General features: G+C 38.1%; 1 protein-coding gene across 1 annotated transcript in view; it reads left to right on the plus strand.

Annotated features, from left to right (window-relative positions):
* Window positions 1-13,443, plus strand: part of LOC148353184 (protocadherin-17-like) — a 69,215-nt gene extending 55,772 nt beyond the window's left edge. Inside the window, exon 4 of the mRNA XM_088352923.1 lies at window positions 10,614-13,443. Within this exon, the coding sequence (XP_088209049.1) occupies window positions 10,614-11,179 (566 nt within the window). The 3' untranslated portion in view covers window positions 11,180-13,443. The remainder of the gene's footprint in view (window positions 1-10,613) is intronic.
* Window positions 13,444-17,015: the final 3,572 nt, after the last annotated feature.

Here is a 17,015-nt window from a genome sequence, read left to right on the forward strand (position 1 = left end):
TCCTTGAAAATGCTTGAATTTTAATGTTGTGTTTTTAAGGGTTGAAAAGCGCTTTAATTCTAGGTGATGTGCTTGGCAATGCTTGAAACTGTTGCCATATTTCTCAATATGCTTGCTTAATATGATGCAGAAACTGTTCTCTGGTGGACTCGCTTTGGCATTGCATTTCTTCTTTGTGATTACCTGCAGCTGGCATTAGTTTGTGTGGCAATGCTCTATGAAGTGTCATTGCCACCTTTACAGGGCAATATGAAACGTGGATTAGTGAAAAGATTATGCACCAGATATGGACATTTAAAACGGACATTGTGAACATTTAATTCTAATGGTAAAATGTAATGTACAGGTTGAACATGTAAATTAGATATTATGTTGTGACTCTGCAAAATGGATGATTTATGATTCATGCATTTCTCTAATATTACTGAAGAAATTACCAAATTGGCTCTCTAAGTCATTAAAATGTGCTTGAATTTGGCCATGAAAAAGGTGTGCAAACCCTGATCAATAGATGGGTAATCGGCCATTATTAAAAATAGTTTGTGCAACAAGAAAAAAAAAATACTGGATAACTTCACTTGCTTTTAGCTTGATGATACTTTTGCTAGTTCTATTGTTTAGGGCTGCCGTGTGTGCCAAATCGGTCTTTCTTTTGCCCACTGCTATGAGGCAAGAGTCTTGTTTACCTCACTCAACATATAACATTTAAATTTAGAGATTTTGAAAAAGAAAATACAAACACTCTGAAGTTGAATGAGATAGAACTTTAACAGTGAAGAAATATGACCATTCAGTATCTTGTTCAGTTTATATTTCCAACATGACAGGTGGGGCAAAGCCTGGCCCGCCTCCCCTGACTGTACGTCACTGCACAAAAGCATCCTCTTGTTTTTTTACACAGAACCAATGCAAATGTCCTTGGACCTGAGCAACAAAACACAACAATATCCATAAGTGTCATTCCAAATACTGTATGTACTGAGAAAAATCTGAAATGTATTTATATAAGAAGCGATTACACAAACATCAACCAAACACAACATTTTTTTCAAACAACAAATTAATATTTTTAAGTGTTGGATGCCCTACAAATAAGAAAACAAGCGTAATTATCAGAGTCAGCTACAATGTAATGTTTGTAGGCCAAATGTGTTCCCCATTGACAATATCTCCCCCTGGCGTGCTTAATAGTTTGGCCCCGAGAGGTGAAAAGAAAATAGAACCAAAGCCTGAATTAAATCAAGAGTGGGGATTTCCGCAAATAGAACTCAAAGACCTAATTTCTTTCTTTATAATATTCTTTTTAAATAACATTTTAATATCATTAAATTAAACTAAGAATAGAGAAGTACACGTAGAACTATTTGTGTGAGCTCTGGAATGCATTTGTAGGGAACATTTTTCCCGGTTAAAAGTATTCCCTATGTTTGAAGGTACGTGTTATTTTTTCAGTAACAAGGTTATCTAACAAATATTTTTTTCCGCCGTTCCAACTCTGTTAATGACGGTCAAGAAAGGTGTGTTACTTTGGCTCCAGAATGGCAACGGTGGCGTGTCCCCACAAACCTGAGGCCGTTTTCAACGGCCCGGTTTTCCGCTCTTCTCCAAGTTGTTTTCGTCACTTTTTGGATCACATCACCAGTCAAAATAGTAACTACCATGTAAGTAGATAGTGATTACAAATAATGTGGCCCCAGATTAATCAACAGCCGGTTCAATTTGTTTCTCTTATTATTGGAGGATATGGATTGTTTTGGGATTCTGTGATGTTTACTTTAAATTCTTTGAGCATAAAAAGGTTAAAATTGTTTTGTATTTTATCTTTTTTTTTTTTTTTTCAGATTTATAAATATTTTAATCATGTGTGCTAATTTTTTGTTTGTTTTTTCTTCTTTTATCTTTGTTTTTTCTTTTTGTTTTATTTTTCTTTGGTTTATTTTCTTAGGTATTTGCTTAATTAATTAAACTCTGTACAGCTAACTGCTGATTGTTCTTTTATTATATTGGTTACTCTTTATATTCGTTGCACTTCAAGTGTAAGTTAAATCTGTTGCTAGTGAGGTGCAATGAATATTACTAGGGACTATAACACAACTACCTGTCTTTTCTTCTCTATTCAACTAACTCAAATACTGCACAGAAATTTTCAACAACTTATTTTCAAAGTAACAGAAATAGTTACTTTTCCTTGTAACGAGTTACTTTTACTATTGAGTAATCCAGTTACCAACTCTGTTAACTTTTTGAAGAAGTAGTGAGTAACTATAATTACTTTTTTACAATACCCAACACTGGTCCTTACCCTTGTGTAGGTTTGCGTTAAGGACATGGTGTAACGTTCATAAATTGATTTGTAGACAATTCCTTTCTAGTGTTTTATAGATACAATGCACTGATACTATTTTCGGGACTTTAGCTCATTTACCATTCTTAAGTACGTTTTAGATTTGGTCTGATGTCAAGTCTTACTGTTAGCTTATTTTGCATACAGCTTTAATTTCCAAAACAAAGGATATAAATCTATTTAGCCACATAAAAAATGCATCATCCAGAAGAAATAGAAAGCTAGCGGAAAACTTGCAACCTACCGCAGTTTATCCGGAACGGATGCAGTGTGGATTAGGATTCAGTTATTTTACTGTTTTTCCGTTTGATATCCCCGGCCCATCACTCAGCCTCCGGTGTCAGCCTGTGTGCATACTTATGCCGTCACAAAATGCTCATCAAAAATTGTGTTTGGCCGGTTGAAATTGTACGTGGAATACTTTTTGTTCATTAGCATTTCCGTAGAGCCTCGGCTTGGCGACCTTCAAACAAAATTGTATATGCGGCTACGCTTAGTGACGTGCAGTGGGGTTCATGTCCAGTGAGAGAAAGATTTCCCAATTAGATAAACCTTCATCTTATTCACCATTTGCTTGGCAGAGCAAGAAAGTAATATATAAACTGTAGCATTGAACAAACGTTGATTAAAAATGAAGTCAAAATAAAAGCATCATTAGATCCTCCATTATGAGAATAGTCAATTTAATTAGAAATAATTACTGGATGGTTCGACTTGCTTTTAGCTTGTTAATACTGTCTTTAAATCTATTTATGGGGTGTGCGCAAAATCAGAATCCTTGGTGTCACTATCAATTGCGTACCTCACCTTGCCAACGCTCAGGACATTTGCATGTTACATACTGCTCCATTTGAATAAAATCATCAATAGATAAGTAATCCTCCATTATGAAAATTAGTCTGTGCAACGGGGAAAAAAAGCACTACGGGATGTCTTGAGTTTATGTCAGGTTGCTCATTGTATCACAAATGATATTGTTTGTGTCCGGTGTGTGAACCAAATCAGAATTTTTGGTCTCACTATCGCCCACTGCCATTAGGCAAGAACATTGTGTGCCTCACTCTGCATCAGCAGACGCCCAGCACATTACATACTAATTTTATTAAAATTATTTATAATATAATGGGAATGTTCAGTCATACATAAAAAGAAAATCCCAAATTTAAAATAAAAAATAAACTTTAACACTGAATAATTAGATTTGATATATTTTTAATTTCAGATTTCCATGATGACAGGTGCGGCACAGACTCACCTCTCTCCCCTGACTGCATGTAACTGTTATCCAGCAGTGTCTAGATGTAGATGCAGAGACGAGGGGATCAAAACTGCTGTCCACCTAGTGCAATTAGCTTTTAGCATTGTTTTTTTTAGGACTACAATTGGGAGGATATACAAATTTGTCCATGATGAGAGGTAAGGCACAGCACCTGCCTCGTCTGACAGCACGTTACTGGCCATCACTGAGGATTTCTGTGTTGTTTGTTTCTGTCCCCGGATCGACAACTCGCTGTCCCCTAAAAATGAGCTCGCTTCTTAAAACTGTTTCCCCGGCTTCTCACAGGGTTCCTATGGGTGCTTGATATCCATAAAAAACTAGAGTTTTAATGTTGTATTTTCAAGGTTAGGAAATGCTTGAATTTTGTATGAAGTGCTTGAAAATGCTTGAGATTCTTACCATTTGATATTTCTCTGCAGTCTGACTCGACAGACCAGGAATCACACAAAGAAATATAAAACATAAAATAATAAAGTCAGCTTAAAAATGACTCTGATGGCCCAGCACTGGGATTGCAATGCTTTGGATGGTATAATGGTGTATGAGAACAGGTAAATCAAACTCAGATGTCGGAGGGTTGCATATGTATTAAAGGACGCCTCAAAAAATAAAAATACAATCCATGGTTAAAACGTAGCAAGAAATCCATGCAACCGAAAAAAGAAGAATTTACTAGAAATTAATATCACCCAACACATGAATAAGGAGAGATTTGTCTCACAAATATTTTTACATGGATTGTTAAGATCCCAAAATCTATTCTAATTTACTCAAGATCTAATAATCATACAGATGTCTCGATAAAGGCGGCACGGCGGATGGGTGGTAAGCACGCAGCCCCACGGTGGAAAGGTTCAGGGTTTAAGTCCAGCTTAAGTTTGCATGTTCTCCCCGTGCCCTCGGCACTCAGGTTTCCTCCCACATTCCCAAAAAGCTTATTTGGTCTGTCCAAATTGGCCCTAGGGGAGTGAGTTTTCCCTCTCCTTGTGCCCTGCAACTGGCTGGCAACCGGTTCAGGGTCTCCCCTGCCTGCTGCCCAAAGATAGCTGGAATGGGCTCCAGCACACCCGCGACCTTACTGAGGATAAGCGGTGCAGTTGATGAATGGATGTCTCGATAAATGCACACCCATGATTTAAAATTAAATATGAAAATCACAGATATTTTTGTGGCTATGCAAAATACATGAGTTACACCGGATTTTTTTATTTGATTGGTACTGCAAAAAATGACTTGAAAGTGCTTGAAAAGTGCTTAAATTTGGCTATATAAAAGGTGTGCGAACCCTGTTCTTAGCACTTTGTAGTTTCCTTTAAAAAAAAAAAATCAGGTGTAGGTTTCCCCATCTATTTAATTCATTATCCTCCCTGTGTCTCGTCCGTATTATGAGGAGAGTAAATGACATCACTCCCGGCAATTATTTGGTCATTACGGCTGTATTAAAGCAGGTCGGGCTTGTGGCGGAAAAAAATGTGTTTCAACGTTATGGGCCACAAAACAAGCAAAACAAAAAACAAAACGACTGTTATGGCAGGTTTGTTGTGGCGTTTGTAACGCACCCCCTCAAACCGCTAATACTTATTGCAGCGGCGTCAAATAAACGCAGATTGCGGCGTAATTGCGGCAATAACAAGGGGCTCCTTCCCGCGCGCTTATTTTGTTTGTCACGTGCGCCGCGAGCGACATCGATTTCGCGCGTCAGATTAGATCAGTGTGCTCTTTTGCGTCCAAATGTAAGGCTCAGTTTGCTGTTTCATCCGTCGCCTTTTCAACTGGAGTCTTAGCAGATATGTCGCCCGTCCATCTCATGTCACCGCAATTGGCAATTAACCGAGTTTTTTGTCTCTCAGCCGTGCCGAGGAGTCACATACGAAATAGGGCTGCACCGATTAGTCGACATTGTCGACAGAAATCGCTGATAGGAATAGTCAATAATAAAAGTCATTGCTACTTCAGTCCTAATAAATTCCACAAATTATAACAATTTGGACCGTTTATCTGGAAACATTTGGAATCAATGTACGTCTACCTTGCGATTCGAGCTGCAACAATTGGTCGACGTTGATGTCGAAAGTCGCTAATTGAAATAATCGATTATCATTTTAGTTATCAAATATTGTCTTTATAATATTTCTCAATACATACTGTATAATCTCTTCAGACATCTCTCATGCGCAATATTGTCTCTGTCTCGAACGGTAACATAAAGAAATGACCCCGTCTACTAGGCGATACTGAGAATGTTGGTATCGATCAGATCAAAGTAAATGCATGGTAGTATTAATCGATACAGATCCGATACCAATAATTATTTGCTTGGAAATTTCATGATCATTGAATAATTAAACATACCCCTTGCGTTAATAATTAAAATTAACACAACACAAAGATTTTAGGCAAAGATATTTAATGTGTATTATATAACTACATCTCAAACTTTATCAGTACAAAAAAACCTATAATAGGAATATTTCTACTATTTCAGAATAAAAGTCAAGAGAGTCTAGACCAAAAGTAGCAGCAATGTGACGGAAGTACAAATACTGTATGAACAGAATATCCTCCATTGCAAAATATTTTGAAAATAAAGTAATGCAAATCAAGTGGCAAGGTTTTTGTTCAGGAGCAGCAACATGAATATATTTTTTTGTAATATTGTAATATTGATTTATTTTCAAATATAATATCGATATGTGGATCCTTCTTCCCATCACTAGAGTCATCATCACGTACGCGAATCAACATTTCTAAAGTCTTGGAGCATTCAAGCTTAGTGAATAACAACACTACTTAAAACGATTACAAACTAGACTTGGGAAGCGTGGCCTTACCTCGGTGATCCATGATCATTGAAAGAGAAAGCAGCCCGGACAGTTGAACAAAATGGAGTCTAGTTTTTAGTAAGATTCTAGTAAAAGTCAATACAATTTGGTTTTGATTACATGCATTATACATTGCACACATGTATATTTAGTACATCTGACAGATTGTGCCGGACAAATGTATTTGAAATTAAATTCATGCATTCTGAAGAACAAAGGTCATTTGTTAAAACATTGAAAACGAAAAAAGTCAGTTTTTAAAACTTTGTTTTGAAACTGTTGAGAATTTTTGAGTACTCTTGTTACAGTTAACCACTAAATGTACTTAATGCAAATAATATTGATTTTGTTTATTTGTATACTGCTGCTAGTAAGCCTGTTCTTGAGTTGCAGGGATACACAATGTGTACTTTATTTTTTGTATTATTTACTTGTCCCTAAAAAATATAGAGGTTTGTTCATGCATTTATGCCTCTACTGACGATGCTTGATAAGTTCTAGACAATGATTATGAATGTTTTGATTTGTTTTTTTTGTGTAAATCCACTTTGTTTAATAAAAATGCTCAGTGTATCACTTTTCTTGCATTTTTTTTTGTAACACTTGCAACACATTAAGAAAGGGGTGAGGTGGTGGAGAATTATGTCATGCTCGTTCCTGTTTGTTGTTGTTGTTTTTTTTTTGTTAGTGTAGCCTGAAAATGGTGCAAGTAAGAGAACGCCTGTTTCAAATACAGTCCATACGCCAACCCAAACCGTTCAAGAGATGGAAAAGAAAAAAATGATAAGTTATTGCAAAAAGAGTGGATTGACCGAAAAATGATTGTCCGGTTATACGACTACCGTTTTCGACATTCGGTGAGTAGTCGAATAATAAAATAGTCGTTAGTTCTAGCCTTAATGCAAACACTTACCGGCTTGTTAGGAGTCAACGCTTGACAGGAAAAAAAAAAAAGCAATATCGTCCATTAAGTATGAAATTCATGCCGCCAGTTGATATGTTTTGAAGGTAATTGTTTTTCACTTACTGCTAATTTGCACCAATAACTATTCGCCTCCTGAATTAGATAATTGTTTTTTTTTTCCTCCCAGCATTTCATGTTTCCATGCATGCAAATGAGGTCATTTAGTGGCAAGGACGGGTCATTATATACAACACTTCTAATAAGCAGAGAAATGAAAAATGGGCAGCAAATGCAAATAAGGAACTGATTATGATGCAATAAACTCTTAAGGGAGGAGAAGAAGAAAAAAGGTTATGCTAATGGTTGTGCCACGAATGGTAATGCCAAATTCGTTTTGTCCTTGACTTTAATTTTGAGAGGATTTGAATTGATACCAAATTCATGGATGTTGTGTTTGAGAAGGACGTGTAAAGATACACTAAAGTGGAAAATTCGAAACATCGCCAAACAATAGGGGTCACCGAACTTTTTCCTGGGAGGGCCACAAAACTTTTTACTTCTCTGATGAAGGGCTGGTGTGAGTTTGGAACAGAAAAAGAATGACAATCGCAGTCGTGCCTGAAGTATAAATGTAATGTTTTCCTCATATGTGGTCCCTTCTCGGGTTTCTTCCTTTTCCTCATGTTGAGGTTTTTGGCTTTTTTCTTACCCTTGTGTGGGTTTTGGATTAGGGAATGGTGTAATAATAGTCTGTAGTTTGTAATAATCTGTGATCTGTGCAGCCCTTTGAGACTCCTTGTGATTAAGGGCCATACAAATAAACATGACTTGACTTGACTTAAAGCTCCATCACCCCAACAGGACAGGTGCATGTTACACCTTCACAGGGCACTATGGAATGTGTATCGTGCAACGATTACATATAATGGACATTTATTAAGGCCATGCAAAATAAAGGTAGGGTTTCCCAGCGGTAAATTGTAATGGGAAGAACTTCCAGCAACTGAAAATGTAAGCTACATATCATTGTGTATTGTGTTTGTGATCTACTTAAGACCTAAAAAAAACATGTTTTGATAAGTAAGCATGAAAAATAAAGAATTGGCAGTTTTATTTGTGGCTCTGCAATTCACACCGGAATTCTTTTAATGGTACTGGAGAATTAGGAAAATTGGATCTAAAAGTCCCTCTGAAAAGCGTTTGAACATAGCCATTAAAAATGTGTACAAACCCTAATTCCTGTTATTTATTACTTTGTATTCATTTTTTTACACGTAGTGACATTTAAGATATAAGAATGTGACAGGTGCATCCTAAATGTTACTAGAGTTTTTTCTCTTTTGCATTTTTACTAGTTTCCCATCCATACTTTAACAGCGCTTAAATCAATAGGCACACATTAGTCATTCTGCGGCTGATTAGAGATATTGAAATGAAAAATGATGCAATAACCTCTGAGGTTGGGCTAACGATTGTAGCGCAAAAGGTAATTCCGAGCTGTCCTTGAATATGTTTAAATGAATGGCTCGAAATGGATGTTGACACAATTTAGAGAGCAGGTAAAGCGCGTCACTCTTTGCCGATGCAACTCACATAGTTTACCGTTCTTGTTTGTGCTGCTTCTGCATTCATGGAAAAAAAAATAAAAATAAACATCTTTCCCTGCACCACAAGCACATTTTACACCTACGCAAGTTGTGATAGAAAGCGTGAAAAAAAAAACCCTCATGAATATTATGATTCACTGTCATTTGTTGCACTGACCCTTACTGTTGGGGAGGGAATAACAAGAACATAACTGTGATGCTCACCTGTTTCAGTTTGTTGACTAGCAAAAGCCCCTCAATGACTTTTTTCACATTGCCACATTTCAAGATTCAATCATATGTGGGACACAATCGTGAAGTGGAACCAAATTATTCTTACATTTTATATTATATCGATAACGAAAAAACAGAAGTTGGTGAATTGCCCCCCTGTTCTCACTCCTCAGCCAACTTACCCCAGAAGGTCCCTGATGACTTCCGAATGATACAATGTCGACCTAAATGAATACAAATTATAAACATCGTGCACCTGTTGGTCATTAAGTCCCTGTTTCAATGTAGATGCTCGGTAATGGGCTCAGAGTTCTGTGAAAAGAGACACTAGCATTATGAAGACCAAAGACAACACACTAGACAGGTCCGTGAAAAAGTTGTAGAAAAGTTCAGAACATGAAAGGGAAACAAGATGATTTTGCAACGATTACACATCACAGCACTGTGCAAGCAAAAATATAAAAAAATGGAGGGAGCATAAACCCGCTGCAGACCTACCCAGCTCTAAATTGCCGTCCCAAAAAAAGAGAAAATTAATCATATAAGCAACCAAGAGGTACAATATTACATTTGATGACGTCCAGGCATACACAGCTAAAGTTGGACAATTTGTTCACAAGCAAGCTATGGGTTGTACTCTGCTTACATCTGTCCTTTATAAAAGAGTGGCAATAAGAAAGCCTTTTCTGAAAGAATACCATGGAAGTTTTCTGTAGGCCTCAAAAAATGAGTCGAACTGGATGGCACGGGCTGTTTTCATCCATCCATCCATTATCCACACTGCTTATCCTCAGTAGGGTCGTGTGCTGAAGCCCATCCCAGCCATCCTCGGGCAGTGGGCAGGGGACACCCCGAACTGGTTGCCAGTCGCTGGGCACACAGGGACAGACAATTCGCTCGCTCATTAAAAATAAGTAATGCAAATAAAGTGTCAAGATTTTTGTTCAGGAGCAGCAACATTAATACATTTCGCTCATTCACACCCAGGGACAATTTGGACCGGCCAATTAACCTAATATGCATGTTTTTGGAATGTGGGAGAAAACCAGAGTGCCCGGAGGAAACCCACGCAAGCATGGGGAGAACATGCAAACTCCACACAGGAGGTTTTATCTCATGACCTCAGAACTGTGCTGCACACGCGCTAACCACTGTGCCGCTTTGCTGCCCCGGGCTGTTTCCATTTGAGAGAAATACATGGCATCGAATGAGTTGAATTGAGATTTTTACCAAACTCTGCAAAACTCTGTTTTGAAGAGTTTTACTAATGTATAATAGATAAATGACACTATGTTTAGAGTTGTTCCCTGATTTATTTATTTTTATCCTGACCTCTTTTATTATTAATAGCAAACCTGCAACATGTGGTGGCAGGTTCTTTCTTCAAACCCGGCGGGACCCAGTTACAAATGTTAAACCCTCTTTTTTCTTCTCGTTTTTCCAGAACAAGACAAATCAGTCCATTGCACCGATGAGTGTCGCGCACTGGGCCATTCTGACAGATGCTGGATGCCAAAGCTACGGATCGGAAGCCAAGCAGACAGCCCCGATAATCGCACCAACCTTTTCATCCCTGTGGGAATGGATGCCTTGGTAGAGACCGAGATTTACGGCACAATCAGCCGCGGAGCCCGCAAGACCCTCAGCACCTTCGGCAAGGAGCAGCGGGGAGACGGCACCGTTCTGGTAGCCAACGTTAAACCCTACTTGAAGTCGCAACGGGCGCCCTGCCCACCCCTGCAGGAGAGTCCGCCGGCCCTGGCCAGCCCCGGCAAAGGGGGCCCGGACCCGCCCGCCGAACAGGAGGCCAAGGAGGAGCGGGGCTCGGACAGTGATCCATACGGCCCGCCTGACGGCCAGTGCTCACCGCTGCACTCCGCTCTGGAGGAGCCGGCTTACCTGAGCCGCGAGCTGCGCCCCAAGGCACTGGCCAGCAGCGTCATCCGCAGCGCCGTTATCAGCCAGGAGTGCGGCGTGCCAGAGTTCGATTCCCGGGACTCGGGGAACTAAATTTAACCCCGCCAACTGCCCTTGCTACGTGATCGGGCCAAATCGTTTGTTCTGTCGTTTCTTTAGGGTCCACACATCGTATAACCAAAAATCATCTGCTTTGTGTCTTTCTTTTTTTTACATTTTCTTTTTAATCAGGGATGGGCAACCGGCAAGTTTTCCCTGATTGGCAGGAGATAATTGATCAATTAACCGAGGGGACATTATCTCTGAATGTTCTGAATACCTGTTGCCAACCCATCATTGTCAAGAACTGAGAATTTGGGCTGTAGCATGTATATAGCTTACGTGCATTATTTAGACGGCGTCTCAATCAATCAGAATATTGAGGGAAAAATTCAGGGAGCTATAGCTGGACTCCCCCAAAATAGTTTTTTTTTTTTTTTACGAAAGAAACTAACAAGGAAAACATAGAAAAGAAAAATGTTTATACTAAAGAAAAGTGTCTGCTGTGGCAGATCGTCAAAGGTTTTGCTTATGTGGATTTTTTTTTTTCACGATAAAATAGTTGAAAAAAGCTAAAAATATTAAAAACTGACACTGAAAATAATTAAAGTAAGTATTGATGTTTACAATTCAAGAAAAGAAACCCGCCATAAATATGACAAATATTTTATTGTCCAAGGACGATATAGTTTACAGTTTAATGGCGAAGCAAATTTCCGGGTGGAAAACAGTAAAATCTTAAAGGGCTTAGAGTACAAACACTACATTGTTTTTTTTTTTTTTTTTTCAAAATAAGTTTACAACGCCATCCAAAGCAGGCATGTCAAACATATGGCCCACTGGCCTGATCCAGATGATTTAACCCGGCCCGCCATACACTTTCTAGTAAATAAAAAATAAAAAATTGTCTCAAGCTGATTTCCAACAATGATTGTTTGAAAATAAATAGAAACCAAATTCTCCTTCTAATTATAGAGGGTATTAAAGGTGTAGAAGAGCTGACACCAAGCAAATGTTTAATCCATGCCGAGATGCCAGGTTTAAGAAGCCAGCAGCAGCAAGTTGACTGAAAGAATGCAACTAGAATGAAGAAAAAAAATGTTAGTACATATAATTTTGAATAGGATTTCTCTGGTTTCATGTTAAAGACAATATAGTGCAGTATTTCCACAGTTTTAGTAGGCCCAGCCAGATAGTTGGATTTGGTGTTATTGCCCGTTCACTGATTAAACGTTGTATTTACTTTTCATTTACTTTAAAGTAGTATGACAATTGAGGCAAGCATATTTGCATTCATAGCGTCCACTTGAGTCTGTCTAGTGTGGTGATTTGGTCCCGATATAAAGCTGCATTTATTCAATTGTTAAGATAAACAACTTGTTACACACCCAATCTCAAGCATTAAAATATTTTCCTTTTTCCATTGTTTGTGAAAACATGTCTTCTTCTAAGGAAATATCCCTTTTCATCTGCTACTATAATTTGCATGTGATTTTTACTGATCCAGAGTTTGACATGCCTGATCTAAAGTGTTTAATGATGATTTGTCAGTATCTATTCTATCTTAAATATCTAAATAAATGAATATCCAATATTTTTGCTGGCTTTAAACCATAATGTTCTTATATTACCAAAAGTATTTAATTGAAGCAGTATTCCGATTGAAAGAGACGCACGGACGATTGAGTCCGAGTCAACAGCTGCAAGCCGTTCTGCCTCCGCCGCTTCACTCCGTCGATTTCGCTCGATCCGACCTCGCGCTCAATTAATCGACCAATTGACGAGCAGCCCATCCCTCGTGACTCGTTGTGTTTCGGTGAAAAAAATTGTGTCCTTGACTCTTTGCTGTGAAGGTTTTTCGGGGCCAATCAGTGCCGACCCGACTCCAAGTGTTTCCATGGCGTACCGTACCTGTCGATTTAGATGTCTGTATTTTACACAGCAGCAATTTTCGCGGCAAAAAATGGCTACTGTTTCGCTATTGAGTCCTGTCTGCTTTTGTACGGTGAAGCTCTCTGTCTCCATTCAGTGTTTCCGAAGAACTTTGAAAAAAAAATCAAAGGCCGACCGCATACATATCAAGTGGCGTCGCATCCAACGGTGAAGTGTCTTATGAACTGTGACGGTGGTGCAACGGGGGACGTCCCTTTTCGTGAAAAACATGCGGGGGTTCCCGTCAAAACAATTTTTTTAAAGAATGTATTTGTAATTTGATCGTTGTCCTCTCTGCTGTTTGTGTGAAAAATAAGCTGGGCTTACACGTGAATGTGGGCTACTGTACTGTACTTGTGTATTTTATTAAATTTGTATACACTGTGTGCATGGAAGGACTTTCTCTTTCGAAGGATGATGGCTTCCGGAACTGTTGTTTTCATACAAGAAAGACGGGTTAAAGCAGCATTATGTACCTGCTAAACTTGCCGGTTTATGTGTTAGACCACTGGTACTCAACTCGTTTAACTTCAGGACCCACCATACCAGGCTCATGACAAGCTGGTTCCCAAGCAAGAATACTCTTCTCATATTTATCCAATGACAGGATTGTGCAGTTTAAAGCAGAGATAGTGGAATATATTGAACTTTTTTCTACAAAATAAATGACTGGCTGAAATAAAACTACTTCAAATACCGTGTATACTCGTGTATTAGCCTACGCTACCTATAAGCAACCCCTTACAACTGCTTTAAAATAGCTACATACTAAAATAAATTCCAAATATTAATAAAGTGTGAACCTAAACACTTATCTTTATTCAATTATGTAGTTAATAACGATACAGTAACTAGAATGGGTAAATGGTAAATGGTCTGCGTTTATATAGTGCTTTTCAAGTCAATGAAGACCTCCCAAAGCGCCTTACAATGTGCTTCACACTCACCCATCCACACACACACTCACACACCAATAGGGAGTCAGCCATGCAAGGCGCCTACCTGCTTATTGGGGGCATTAGGGATTCAGTGTCTTTTCCAAGGACACTTCGACATATAACACGGAGGAGCCAGGAATCATACCTGCGACCTCTTGATCCCAAGACAAGCACTCTACCAAACACTTTTGAAGTAATTTACTGTCAGTAGTACTTCAATGGCCGAAAACCCGTTCACCATTTTTGTATTTCGCAACGTTTCCATCTTCAACTCGTTCGTTGTTAGTACGGTTTTTATCTTTTCCTTCCCATTATCACTAACATGCTTCGGACCAATTATTATTGGCAGGAAAACAAAATAAAATCAACATGACAGCAATAAAATGAGATGGGGTCCTACTTGACTGAACGCGATCTACTGATAAGTCAGTGCTTCTCAATTATATTCTGTCAAAATCAAATCACCGCCTTTCAGCACATTTCACTTTATAATTCCGAGCGTTTTATCAGTGTGATTGAATGTAGTGTCTTTCAGTAACAGCTTTATTTATTTGGCTTCACGCTGTTCGCTGCCAACACGTTTAACATAGCAAACACACCAGTCTTTGATGGTCTCCCTCCGCGGTTGCAACCAAATCGAGAAGAAGAATGGTGCAGTTTGGCTAGTTTGAGTAACATATAGTGGTCAAATATTACACAATGTCCCTATCATGCTACCAAACATTGAGTGGCTGAGCTAAAACTGACAAACTGAACTTACTACTCTGTTGTGGTAGTCGGGGTCCCACCGACTTATGTTTCTCTTAGTAACTGTTTGCTTCTTTCTTGACAATTGCTCCCTGTTTTTGTAGTACAGTTATTTGCCAATTAATTGTTTTTTGTATTCCAAGCCTCAAACCCTGATACTGATTTACAGTTATTACATTTTTGTGCACAATGGGTTATAATAATACTCCAAACCAGGAGTGGGCACTTTTTTGAGTCATCCGTCCATAGGGTTGAAAATTTGAAGAAGTGGGTTGGACTACAGAGAAAAAAAGATTTATTGATCGATTGATTGATTAATTGATTCATTCATTGATAAATTTGATACAGAGTATGGAATCCGATACATATGCATTTTTTTTCTAAATAAATATACTCAAAGACACATTATTTATGTTTAATGTATATTTGTTTATCAATGGACTATTTTATACAATTGGATCAAGAACACTCAGAAATAAAGCTAAAAAATAGATGATGTCCCTTTTTGAGCATTACATTTGAAAATTAATCCTAGTCGAAATGCATGTTTTCATGAAATTCAAAAAATGTCTTCATCAATAAATTCATTACTGATAAAAAAATCAAAAATAGGAAGAATGCTTAATTTTCTTTTAGACTTAGATGAAAGGAAACCAGTGGCACCAAAAAGATTATTTAAACGTTTCTTTATATTGTCACGCTAATAAACTAATTACAAAGGACATTTTTAGGACTCTGGAGAAAAAAGAAAACATCTGAGGAGAAACATTAAGTGATTTGGGCAAAAATGCTGTTTGTTTTGTTTTTGCAAATGATTGGTCGACCGACTTGGATACTTGTGCTGATTTACATAGGAAGCCATTCAGGAATCTCATAATGGCCCAAAAAAGCAAGTTGTCTGATTAGTAAGACAATATATTTTCAGATTTTTACCATTTTTTTTGAAAGTCTATGATAAAATGGCGAACGGCCAAATGTGACCCCCAATTTTTCCCACCAATGCTCTAAAGAGTGTAACCACAGTTACTTTAAAAAGTACATATTTTAATCCCTCGCTTTCTTGCACTTCACACCCTATAATCCATTACCCCCAATCGCCTGCTGGGAAGGCAGAAGGCCCTTTTGTCAGGAGTTGTGCCCTTCTGACGTGCCTAAAATGAACTGCACGGTGGTAGCTGCAATCCATTATCCCTAGTAGACTATTGCTCAGAGCAGGGGCTGAGAGAGCAATTGTTCCCTGCGTAAAGTTTTTTTTTCCTTTGTTCCTGCTTAAAATTAACAGTACTTGTGCGGTCACAATCCGTTATTCCTGGGTTATAATAGCAGCAAGCAGGGGATGGAAGAGTGTATCTTAACAATCGGGGGCTACTCTGCACATCTTTACATATAACGGTGATTCTGGTCCCAAATGAACCACAATAAAATAGTGATTATGATATGTTTCTTTCCTGATTGCTTTTATTTCAGAGAAACTGCAATACATTACTCATATCCCACTTGTAAAACTAAAAAGTTATTCATTAGTTACAACATTTGTCAAGCATATCACCCTTTTTTATTTTATATTGTGTGTTTTATGCCTGTTTTTTGTGTTGATTGGAGTCATGACCGAGCTGAGAATGTCTAATAAAAATAATCACTGTAGATCTGAACATAAAAACACAGAATTACAGTTGAATTAATGGTCTTTTATCGTCATAAGACAAAGGTACGAAGAAATTGGAGAGCTCCTCCTTTCAGTACGAGAGAGCAATTTAAAGAGTGGCTGGCTAGCTGCTCACTAGCATCGGGTATCTTTTGCATCTGCTGCAGAAAGCAATGACAATAAAGACAATTCAATTCAAAAGAAGCAAAGCAGTGAACCAGCTACAACCGAAGCATGAAGTACCAAGGGATTACTGTACTCATCATATATTGTTCATGACTGAAAGTTGTTTTTGTTTCCCTGGTAAAACAATAGTAAAAAAAATAGTAACTTATTTTTTAAAGGGTTGATCAATGACCTATGATTTGACAAAGAGTCGTTAAAATATGTTACTTTAAAACTGTAAACGGTAACTTAATTTAGACTTCTTTTAATTATGGGTCACCAATGTGGTGTCCCACAAAACCACTTGAGAGGCATGCACTGGTTTGGAAAATAGTTCATCAGTGATGGGTAATGATGATGAAATTTTATTTCCAACTGACCCGGGAAAATATTGTTCCATTTCGATCTATTTCAAAAAGATGTATTTCATTTTTGGCCTTTTTTTCTGAACATTCGAATGATG

Source organism: Urocampus carinirostris, chromosome 14, assembly GCF_059441175.1.
Source record: "Urocampus carinirostris isolate Australia breed hairy pipefish chromosome 14, RoL_Ucar_1.0, whole genome shotgun sequence".
Taxonomy (NCBI): Eukaryota; Metazoa; Chordata; class Actinopteri; order Syngnathiformes; family Syngnathidae; genus Urocampus; species Urocampus carinirostris.